We start from the raw sequence: 12,359 nt of genomic DNA, 5'->3' as shown, positions 1-12,359 counted from the left end.
TGACAGAAATGCTTAAAGAGAAACAAACCTGCAACCAACTCTAACTGCTCACAAAAGAGGGCTGCAGTGGGATGAGGATCCAATGGATAATGCAGGAACAAATACAGATGTTTCAGGCACAGTGTTTCCTCTCTATAGAAGCAGCTGTCAGTGTTATTAAAAACTATCCAACATCCAGGGCCCTTAAGTAGCGTTAAAGGGGACAAATTATGCTTTCCCTTATTTTCAGTCATACATATAATGTTACAATGTAGGATTTTCATATTAAACATGGCCAAAGTATCAAATAATGAGGTAAACATATGTAGAAGTAATCCCTGTGAGTAAAAAGCACCAGCTTCAGACTGCTCTCATTGCTCTGTTTCCAACAGTTTTTTGTACTTTCAGCCTGAGCGGACGTCAGCTCGTGATAGATTTCTTTGTATGGTCATCTATTCACTGCTGTGCTGCACTACTTTATGGTGTTTTTGCATTGTTTTTGGGGTACTCACACCGAGCCATGCCTCATGTCAGCTTGGAACTTGTCCTGTACTTTTCCAGAGTAGAGCAAAGTAAACTAAGTTGTTTACCTGTTGGAATAGTTCTGGTCATCTGCAGCTCTTCATCAAACATCCTCTTCAGTGTGACTTTCAGCTTATAGTATTCCTCCCTGCATTATTTCTAACTGATCCATTGAACAAAGAGCTCCAAATATCTCCACGTTATGTTGCGTTGACTGGTTTTTAGCGCTGTTGACAAAGTTTCGCTAATTCGGTGAGGAACATGTTTAATTTCCTGTATACAGTAAAAGTCTCCTGTTATTTAGTCATTTAAAACTTGTTAATATGTAGTGGCTAAAGTAGGAAATGTTGGATTTTCATAGGCAGTAATGTAATGACTGATACAGCTGGCCCTCCACAAGCCTCTGGAAAGCTGACCAATCAGAAAAGAGTGGGCCCATTGGGCAGGGGGCCTTACAAAGATAGGAGCTAAGACTGCCTGTTAAGAGACAAAGGCTGAACTGACGGTTGCATAAAGACCAATACAAGATAAACAAGGATGTTTTATTTCAGTCACTCGTGCAAAGCTACTCTGATCAAGTCCCAGAATTAAAATGTGGAGCTGGAAATTAGTGTAATAAGTCACCTTTAAGGTTGAAAAAACCCTCTTTTTCCAAATGGTCTATTTTGTATCAGCTTGTTCCAGGTCTTCATTGAAGCTATATTATGTTAATGCAGGAGCATAACATTCAAATTCAAGATATTTTTGTAGCTACACCATTCCATCCCATGGAAATATATAATTTTATGAACATCTTCTTTAATGTATCTTGACATATTTTGTATCCTTGGAAACTAGAATTTGAAATACATTTATGTGGTTTTGACGCAAGTTTGGCTACACACATGTGTTTGCACTGACTGGGGTTGAAGAGTTATGTATGTAAAGTTTTAATTTAGTTTGTCTGTCTTCCTATTTAGACTGCTTGTATAGTCAGTACATACATTTCATTTAAAAGTCAGAAACATGAAAGAATGCCTTTCTGACCCAAATCTTAACTATAAACCATAACACTGCTCTGACGCCTGACAATCCAGCATCTGGTTGCTATCTGCTTTATAGAAAACAACATAAAGAAACAGGGACGCTATCCATTTTTTCCACTTTTACTTCCCTCAACTTTTTAAAAACTTTTATCTGCATTTAAAAAGGTTTGATTTCAGTTAATATGTTTTTTAAAGTTGGTTCAGTGAAAAGTACATTTCTCTAGAATAGCTTTAACATTTTTAGGGCTATGTGTCACATAGATACATAGTTGTGGGCAGGAATGGGACAGAACGTCCTCTGAATTTGTCAGAAGTACTGTGTTATAGAATAAGAAACTAACCTCAAACCTAGTCAGCTGTTTTATTTTGTCCTGACTCCAGGAATTACGTTCTATTTTGCAGAAATTGGCTGCTGGGGTGAACCAGTTTGCCTACACATGCATACAGGACCATCCCATCTGGACCAACCAGCAATTCTGGGAAGCCACTTTCTACAGTGAGGTCCAGAGACAGATCCGAGACCTGTATCTTAACACTCCAGAGGATAAGGGTCGCATCACTGCCAGGCTAAAGGTAAGACAGGAAAATACACCAATACAAGTAGGTATTGTGTGTAATTTTGAATTAATTTGAAGTCTGATAAACCTCACTGTTTTAAAACGCAATGACTAAATGACAGGAGATTAATTGGAAACTATTTTACTATCAATCATTTATTAATAATAGTTTTTTTGCTTATATAATATCATTGTTTCCAACTTTTGAATTGCTGCTGTTTGTCTTAAGTGATGGTAAACTGAATATTTTTTTGTTTCAAACTGTTAGTCAGACAAAACAAGACAATTAAAGTGTTCATCTTTGGCTATAGGAAATTGGACATTTTTCACAATTGTTCAACAATTTATAGACTTAATAATTGGTCAATTAGTCAAGAAATAATTGTTAGAATGATTAAAAATAAAATGTTTAAATGCAAGCCTAATCCATATTAGCATCGAGTCACAATTGCCATTTGTTATATTGTCCAATGTATTTGATTCTGTGTAATAGGTGTGTGTGTGTGTGTGTGTGTGTGTGTGTGTACAGTGGTTCTCAGCCTGGAGTTTGGAATCTTCCAGTGGCTTTTGAGATTTGTACGAGATCAAGATAATTTTTGGAATAAGAAATTGCATATATTTTCTGTACACATTTACTGCTATGTCTGATTATATACAGTTGCAATCAGAAATATTCAACCCCCCAAAGATTTTAAGGATTTATCTATTAAAGTTTTGTCAAAGAGCCAGATTCTTCTTTGGATGACTTCTTTATGAGTTGAGTGATACATAAAATAAACACAGAAAATAAATCATGTAGTATTTGTGTGTAACAGTATATTTTGTTAAGATAGCCATGTCACAATTATTCAAGCCCTATATAATATTGTTGTTTTTAAAGCCTTCCGCCAGTTTTTATGGCCTAAAGTGGAGTAGAAACATAATGAAGCCTTTGGGAACTCTATAATGATCCTTCATTTGATTCAGCTGTGATGCATATATAAACCCCACCCATGAAGGTATCCAAGGTGAGCTGCAATCATGGGAAAGACAAAGGAGCTTCCATAAAGCTGAGAGAGGGGATTATTTCATCACACCTGAAGAGCTTTGGGTCTAAGAAGATTTCCAAAACATTCAACATTCCGAGAGACACCATTGGGAACATCATAAGGAAGTTCAAAACATCTGGAACAGCTGCAAACCTGCCTGGCTGAGGAAGAAAGCCCAACATTTCATCAAGGGCCCATAGCAACTTAGTCAGGACAACTGAGAAAACCCCCCATGTTACTGCAAAACAACTACAGGATGACCTGATGAAGGCTGGTACAAGTGCTTCAGTGGCAACTATAAGACGTGCACTGAATGAACAAGGACTTCATGGCCGGACTCCAACACGCTCCACTCTTGACCACAAAGAACATCAAAAGTCGCCTAGAATAATCCAGGAGGAATTTGGATAAGACTACAGAGTTTTGGGAGACAGTTCTATGGACTGATGAAACCAAGCTGGACCTGTTTGGACATATGGACCAGCGGTATGTCTGTAATGCGAAAGGCCAGGCTTATGACCACAGGAATACCATCCCCACAGTCAAGCATGGAGGTGGATCATTGATGATGTGGGGCTGTTTGTCTGCAGCAGGAACTGGCAATCTTGACCGTGTACCTGGTATCATGGATTCCCAGAAATACCAAGCCATTTTAAGGAGGAACGTGATGTCTTCTGTTGCAAATTGAACCTTGGTGATCATTGGACTTTCCAGCAGGACAATGATCACAAGCACACCTCCAAGTCAACCAGAGCTATTTTGCAGAAATAGATCCTGGAATGTACTGGAGTGGCCTTCTCAGTCACCAGATTTAAATCTGATTGAAAATCTTTGGTGGGATTTAAAGAAGGCAGTTGCAGCACGGAAGCCATCAAACATCACTGAGCTGGAGGCTTCTGCTCATGAAGAATGGGAAAAGATACCGATCGAGAGGTGTAAGAAGCTTGTCAGCACCCATCGAAAATGTTTGTTAGAAGTTATAAAAGCAAAAGGATGATCCACAAAGTACTGAAGCTGGGGGTTGAATAATACTGCACATGCACATTTGTTAAGAGAGTTACATTTTTCATTTGAACTTCAAAGTTGAGTCAACTTGTGTTGTCAAAATAACTCAAATATGTATCAATAAATATTTTCTGTTATTTAATGAGGTTTTTTGTCACTTATTGTCATTATCCTTCATACACATCACTAAAATGTCTTTTGAGGTGAGGGGGTTGAATATTTCTGATTGCAACTGTACATGTTTATTTATTCTTATTACTTGAGAAAAACCTAATAGTTTCAAAAGTATACTTAACAAATTAAAACACCTTTCTTTCCAACTGTTTTTCTAATCAATACTCTGTAACTAGCAGTATAACTAGGCATCACTGTATCTTTAGTGGGCACAATCCGAGAAAAAATCTTTCCAGTTCTACTGAATCTTTTTGACCACTTTTTCCACTTTGCTCCAACCCTGACCTCTCCAGGATGTGGGCCCCGCACCTGCAGCGGGCAGAGATGAAGAGCAGACGGCCATGGACCTGGCAGCAGAGCAGCTGCGCTCATGGCCCGGCCTGAGCAAGGAGAAGCAGCAGGAGCTGGTGAAGAATGAGGAGAGCACCGTGTTCAGCCAGGCCATCCACTACGCCAGCCTCATGGTTTACCTGCTAGTTCCTTTGGACACCAGCAAGATCAAGCTGCTCCGTAACGCCCCTGCCACCGACTGGGAGAGCGGCAGCAACAGCATCGTCACAAACAGGTCAGGAGAGAGCCACAGCATGCCAGGGTTGTCTTAAATTGGTGAATGGATCCCATTTACTGTTTGACATCTTTCAAATGTCTTAACTTCCACTATGATCAAGCATATGCTGGACTAGAACAGATCTTTGGCACATTCAATACTAGTACGGTAGAACAATCACTCTTATCTGGAAAAAGTCTTAAGGTAAGGTTTCATGGTTTGGGAGTATGTGTACCTCATTTAATAAAGTGACAATAAGAAAGTGGGTGGATGTGGCAAAACTCACAGTCTACATGATACCTTTCTATTAAGCCAAATGGAACACAGTACGTCTTATTTATCCGGTCCACATCCATCCTGTGGGCTTACAGTACATTGCTACTGCACAAAACAGAGTGAGGCTCATTTACTTCGCTTGGGAAGTTTAAACCCCTCAAGGCGTCCTTATTGGGGCTGCACTGTACTCACCCAAACCAAACAAAATAATGGTGGAAATGATTTCCTGTGCTTTGCAGTAACTGCAAAGTGAAATAAATCTGGGAAGAACCCCCATGTATGTCTTTTCTTAGAACTGGTCGGACTGTAGCCAAAAAAATCTTGTTCAGAACACACTGTTAATAATGTTATTTTTGTTGTGTATGTGATTTATATATAGCTTAACATTGTGTTCTAAATTTTACATTTTATTCCCAACTGCTATCACGAACAGAGTGTTAATATTTTAATCTTTAGTTTGTTTCTAATTCTGAAGAGAGGACTGCCAAGAATTTGTTTATGTGGAAATTTTCTCTCGTTTTTCTTTCATTTTTGCCCCAGACGTGTTTGTTTCTCACAGAGGACATTTGGATCTCATCACTCACTATTTGTGAATCCAGCGGGGAGGTTGCATCACCATCTCATGTGAAACAATTTCTTGGCTAATAGAGTCTGAGCGATTGATGCAGGCATCAACACTTTGCTTGTGCCAGGCTACAAATCACTATTTCTTTCACTGCTCTTTATCACAATACATCTTTAAATCCATTCCTGTCAGCACACAACTCCAAGACCTCAGATTAAATCTCAATGACATTCAATTTCCCTTCCAAGGGATTAATAAAGTACTTCTTATTCTTATTCTTATTCTTATCATGGACATCATGACTCAATATTTCACATTTTTACTCTTTGTTTGACAGCATTGCCGGTAGTGTCGCAGAGAGCTTTGACACAGAAAGTGGGTTTGAGGACTCGGAGACCAGTGACGTGGCCAACTCTGTGGTCAGATTTGTTGCCCGCTTCATTGACAAGGTGTGCACAGAGAGCGGAGTAACCCAGGACCATATCAAGAGTCTGCACAGCATGATCCCAGGTACAGCGCTCACGATGTTGCCGATGGCCTTAAAATCTACAAATACACACTCTGGTTGTATGAATGTGTGTACGTACATGTGTTTCTCTGTACCAGCTCTGTGTGTGCACTTGTGTGTGGACATATGGTAATTGACCTCAACTTCTGACCCGCAGGCATCGTTGCTATGCAGATGGAGGCTCTAGAGGCAGTTCACAGGGAGAGCAGGAGATTACCTCCCATTCAGAAGGTGAGTGTTGCTCTACACAGGACTGCTGGGACTTCAGCTGCATGCATTTTATATACAATTGTATGGCTGGGTCAGACTTTCTAAAGCTCAACTTTCTATTTTTTATTATTTTAAACCTCATACATAATTCTATACTATATACTACATTTGTAATATAGAAAAGTATTAAAAGCCAGCTCAACAACATTACCCACAATGTCAGTCTCAACAGTTTGTCATGTGGATCGCACCAGACAAAATTATCAATTAAAAAACAAAAATGCTTCAGTATTTCTGATTTAGCACCCACATTTCCCGCAAGGTCTATACTGCTGCATGTTAATGTTGTATCATTAAGGGATGGAAGGTAGCGATTGAACAGATTCCCATGCTTATAAATTGCAACCATTCACATCAGTTATTTATTTTGTGTTATTTTGTATCATGTGATCTCCTCATTGTAGGTGGAGCTGTCATTTATTGCCACACATTTTAAGTTGTTTTCATAGCTTGTTTCAATGTATATAGAGGTCAAAACATTTCAGTATGCAGTAGGGGTGTCACGATTCTCCAAATCCTCAATTCGATTTTAAGGTCACGATTCGATTCGATTATCAATCCCTTTTTATTTTATCCTTTTAGCACAGATGCCTATGCCATTTTTAGACTAATCATGAGTGATATAATCTCCATCAGTTGTTTGCAATGTACCACACTAAGGCCCTACTGTCAAAATTCAATTATTTATGAGCAATATAATGTAACAATTACTTGTTTCAGCAGTCAATATGAAACTTACTGTAAACAAAAGAATCATGTAGTGACCCTTTTGTAACTGCAGTGTGCACTCTTCATATTAGATGATATTCAAGTTCACAATAAAACAAAAACTAAATTAAAACAGCCTAATGTCCATTGACATCACTGAACAATTAAGTGTGTTAACTGTCCTAACAGTGTCCTAACTGTATCCTAACAGTAGTATCTCTGGTGCTACAAATACCCCCATAGCGCTAGTTATTGCTTTAGTGCAGACATCCCAACTCTCTCAGAGTGTCCCGCATATTGATACCGGCTCCCTGACGCCCGCAAATTATATACAATCTCCCGGAATCTGCAGCGAGTGAGCAAGAGTGCCCACTAGAGAGTGTCAGCGCACGCGCGTGTGTTTGTGTGACAAAGCGTCCTTATAGCTCTGTGTTGCTGCTTATTAGACCAATCCCCCCCACCGGACTGACAACCAGTTCGAGTTTGGTTGATGTGTATCCTCTATCAGCAGTTGCCATGGTGTGTTTTTACCGGCTGCAGGTTCAGGTTAGAGGACGTAATGTTGAATCGCCACATTTCAAAACGTGTGTTTTTTTCCCTCTTGACTCGCCTGCGGGACAATCGACAATCGAGATCGTGACACCCCTAGTATGCAGACAGTCTCTCCTTTTCTGCTGTTGCAGTTTTTTGTACTGGACCTGTACACAACTAGTGTTGGGTGTGTAAACAATCTACCTTTCTTTCTATGATCACAGTTGGTCATATGTGGATTAAAATACTGTGCATTGAAAATATAACACAATATCCATTAAATTTGATTTTAATGACATTGTACGATGGTCTTTAGGTAATGTATCTGTAAGGTATCTGTATTTGTTTTCAGGCACCTTTATATTCTAAAGTGCCAAGTTGGATATATCGGAAATTTCAGAAAAAACAGCGTCCCGGTCGTAATTATAGACTTGGATGTTGACAAAGACTCATTTTACAAGTCAGAAACTCTATCAAGTGATAACTCCCATATGACACGTACATGGCATTATAAACTTCACCAGCTTGAAGGAATGAGGGCCAGTTGAGTGGGAGCCAATGAGAATGGAATAAGAAAGGCCAAAACAGCCAAGATGGTTTTTAGGCAATAAATTCTACATCAAAAACGTTGGCAAGATCGGCTCGGGAGCTTTTTATTGCTAACAAATTACTTATTGTTTAATGTGTAAGCATGTTAACTTTTTATAAAAGGTTAAATCAGTAATATAAAGTGCAGAAATATAAACTATTTCAATTTTAGAATGTGGATATTAAATCTCAAAAGGACTTTTTTATGTTTTCAGAAAGACAACAATGAAGAAACCCTTGATGAGATTGTATTAAGTTGTATTAAATTACAGAAGCTAACAGAACAGTGACGAGCTCTGTCTATTGATACCTGAAAAATTCAGAATTACATGGAATAATACTTGAAACTCAATTTAAGCACTCTATCCAACTCCAGCATTGTTTTTTACTTACATCCTATCTTTTAGTTATGTCTACATCCTTAGTTTTGTCTGTTTTGCTGCTTGTGTGCTTGTGAATGTCAGTCTCTTCAGTCATCACTGCACTTTCATATTTTGGTCTTTTGGACTCTGCTGTGCTAGATGTGTGCCAGCTGTTGGTAATTCCTCTCGCACATACTCAAACACACAGACAAATGACATGCCAGCACAGCCTTGGGAGCAACCTGGAAACCATGGTGAGCAGTTTGGGTAGATTGTCTGATGGACTTTGTGGCTAACTTCTCACAAGTTTATGTGTTGGACAACACTTCCATCCTGGCCTGCTTGCTGTAAGCACAATGCCAAATACTAAAAAGTGTGTAAACAACATGGACTCTGGATTCATGACAAGTCAGAATAGTAGCAGGAATGGCAGCAATAATACTAAGAAGAAAAACAGTGAACACATTGAAGGTGAAGTCTAATAAGAAGGCGAGTCTGCAGCAGTAATGAGGTGCAGAGGGACTCTTTCCTTGGTCTTGCTGTGCATTCAAAGAAAGATTCAAGAAGCTTTAATTATATCTTGGCCAGACCTCAACTCCCACAGACTGGATGTGGCCTTAATGGGGAATGCTGTGAATGATCTAATGTCCCTCCTCGTTTGTTTCTGTGACAGTGGAACAACTGAGTGTTTCTCTTCTGGCTTTGGAGGCCCGAAGGAGCTGAAGCAACACAGGGTGAAGACATCACTGCCTTTAGTAACAGTTCATATAGTGCCATTAGATGGTCTTACAGTATAGTGTTTGTTTCTAGTATGTGGTTTATATCAAAATGTACCGAAATACAGTCAACACCTGAGTAATCCATATTATACGAGGCAGATGTGTCACATTACATGTTTCCAATTCTTCTTTCTTTAAAAACAGCCTGGTGACTTCTTTGAAAATTGGTTTAAGCCGTAACAAACTTGACAAATGAGAAGCACACAAAGAGTTACAAATTAGATCCTGCATGTACAAGACATTAGCAGTTTGAAATTCAACAACTCTAACAACATGGTTGCTGACAAGAGAACACAATATACAGTGACCGCTGCAGTTATTCATGCATCTTTGGGTTTACATTGTCTTTGTCTGCCCTGCCGTTGTTTTCTGCCCCACTGAAACAATTGACCTTTCAAGGGATTCAGAAAGAGCCCGGTCAATGGGCTTTATTCTACAAGTAATAAGGAAGCAGGCAAGATGTCAGTCATTGTTCATATGTTTAAATGTTAAAAACATAAGGTGAAAAACCAGCAATTGCTCATTTTATTAAATTGGATAAACAGAACAGTTTTTACTTGGAAAAACAGATGATAATGTTTTTCTGTGAGGGTTGAGATGCCTAAATTGGTCTCTACAGAGAGCATGGATTTGTTTTTGTTGGCAAGATTGGGTTTTTAAAAAATGCTATCTCATGCATAGTGCGCTTGTGTGTTTTTGATGATGACGCACATGTGAAGCTGCAATATGTCTAACAAGGTCATGTGGTGCGGTGATTTAACATGATCATGATTGATTGATCTCTTGACTTTTTCTAATCTAACTCACTGACGCACTTGTTTTTGCTTCGTCATTAGCTTTGACGACCTGACTGTCAGAGACAAAGATTTAAACTCAGACAGGTTGATAAACAGTTTAAGTTAGTGCGTACACTGCAGTCCCTGCGTATGATTTATTTTTTTTGTGTCTTCCAATCAGCCTAAAATTCTGCGTCCAGCACTGCTTCCCGGAGAGGAGTTGGTGTCGGAGGGCTTGCGGGTGCTTCTGGATCCTGACGGCAGGGAGGAGGCCACTGGGGGCCTGCTGGGGGGCCCACACATCCTGCCAGCAGAGGGGGCGCTCTTTCTCACCACCTACCGTATCATCTTTAAAGGCATCCCTCATGATCCACTGGGTAACTCCATTAATACGGCATCACTAGCTGAACAACTTTTAAGTCGCCATTTAATAAATTGCAAATTTTTATTATTAATATGCAGTTTGTTGTTACCTCATCACATGACTTCAGACACACATTTCAGGCTAATCTGGTCACCTCTTCAAACAATCCCATTTTTTCTGTTTAAATGAAATCATTTTTGTTTGCAATGTTGGTTATTGTGATGCTGGTCTTTGTTCCTGTGTGTTCAGTGGGGGAGCAGGCAGTCATGAGAGCTTTCCCTGTGTCCACGCTGACCAAAGAGAAGAAGATCAGCATCCAGAACCAGCTGCAGCAGAACATGCAGGAAGGTCTGCAGCTCCGCTCTGCATCCTTCCAGGTAAACATTGAAACACTCTGCACTGTATGTTAGTCCAACATTGGCACAATAAGTCACTAAAGATGTTCGACAGATGGGTAGACAGACAACTGAGCTTTAGTTCTTGTGACTTTTCTGAAATTTCAGATGAAAAGATAGCTTCTCTAGAAATTATAAAACAAGTTTGGGAGCAACCCGTTGCAATGACGTAAACATAGTATCATCTGTGGTTCTGTTTCCAAAAATGAAAACAAAAAAATCTAAATATTAACATCAGTGGCCCTTGAATTACAGTTATCATCGAGTTTTGCATATTTTTTAGAAACAACCCTGCCTTGTGTTTCGTAATGTCAGCTTGATTCTTAGAACTGAAGTGAGATTTTTCAGCCAAGCATGTGTTTTTAGTCATTAAAAGAACTGCTGCAAAACTTTTTATGGCTCATTCCTTTTTACTAACACAGACGATGATGGCCATGTTTCTGGAGTGTGGGTCACTCAGTATGTGTGGACATCTCTTTAGTTTTGTTGTGCTTACACACACACATTGGAATAAGTGTGTAGGTGTGTTATGGAAACTATATGTGGATTGTGTTCAGAAATGGAAGTTCCAGATCCAGATTTTAGTAAATGTTTGGGGGTTGGACAGAAAGGAATTCTAGCAATGATAAACAGCAGTTGTGACTCATGTAGATGCTTTACTGCATTTAAAGATGTCATCACCACATGTTGCCAGTCATAGAATGAGGCTCCAGTCTTAATGCGATGTGGTTTTTAACAAATAAATATTATGTCTGTAAATTGTTGTTTGTGTTGTTTAAGAAATCCATTTGATTGATATATTTTACAGCTGATAAAGGTGGCTTTTGATGAGGAGGTGAGCTCAGAAATGGTGGAGATCTTCAGGAAGCACCTCCAGAGAATCCGCTACCCACAATCTATCTTCACTGCCTTTGCATTTGCTGCGGGACAAACAGCACCTCAGCTAATCCTTCCAAAGCAAAAAGAGAGGAACACTGGCTTCAGGTTTGTGGTGCAGCTTCACTGGCTGAGATTATCAAATAAGTTTCACAAGCCTCACTGAATGTTGATTCTAGGTATGAATCAAATAGACATCTGAAATATTATTGTAAACCAATACATGTCTTGGCATTTCCTCTGGAAATGTTGGAGAATCCTCTTGCTTGAAGGCGAAACTGTTCAGTTGCCGTCTGCTCTGTTCTCTTCACAGAACATTATCCAAAACTATTGTCAAGGGAGCCAAAAGGGCTGGAAAGATCACCATGGGCCGTGGTAGCCAGACCACACTGAAGAAGAATGACAGAGGCAGCAGAATGACCTGGCATGAAGATGATGACATTTCAAGTGAGAGAAATGGCACATGACACGTGTGGGATGGTTGCAGGATACCAATTGTTGCTGTGTGTGTGTGTGTGTGTGTG

The 12,359-nt window shown here is 39.5% G+C and overlaps 1 protein-coding gene across 3 annotated transcripts in view; it reads left to right on the top strand.

Annotated features, from left to right (window-relative positions):
* Positions 1 to 12,359, top strand: part of sbf2 (SET binding factor 2) — a 99,843-nt gene that overhangs the window by 65,933 nt on the left and 21,551 nt on the right. For all 3 annotated transcript variants that reach the window (XM_062422931.1, XM_062422916.1, XM_062422923.1), the window contains exons 18-25: positions 1,929 to 2,099; positions 4,584 to 4,855; positions 6,016 to 6,188; positions 6,344 to 6,417; positions 10,382 to 10,577; positions 10,814 to 10,941; positions 11,768 to 11,943; positions 12,149 to 12,282. In XM_062422931.1, the coding sequence (XP_062278915.1) occupies positions 1,929 to 2,099; positions 4,584 to 4,855; positions 6,016 to 6,188; positions 6,344 to 6,417; positions 10,382 to 10,577; positions 10,814 to 10,941; positions 11,768 to 11,943; positions 12,149 to 12,282 (1,324 nt within the window). The remainder of the gene's footprint in view (positions 1 to 1,928; positions 2,100 to 4,583; positions 4,856 to 6,015; positions 6,189 to 6,343; positions 6,418 to 10,381; positions 10,578 to 10,813; positions 10,942 to 11,767; positions 11,944 to 12,148; positions 12,283 to 12,359) is intronic.

Source organism: Scomber scombrus, chromosome 1 (genome assembly GCF_963691925.1).
Source record: "Scomber scombrus chromosome 1, fScoSco1.1, whole genome shotgun sequence".
NCBI classification, from domain to species: domain Eukaryota; kingdom Metazoa; phylum Chordata; class Actinopteri; order Scombriformes; family Scombridae; genus Scomber; species Scomber scombrus.
The sequence above is the reverse complement of the archived record's forward strand: the minus strand, read 5'-3'. Positions and strand labels throughout refer to the sequence as shown.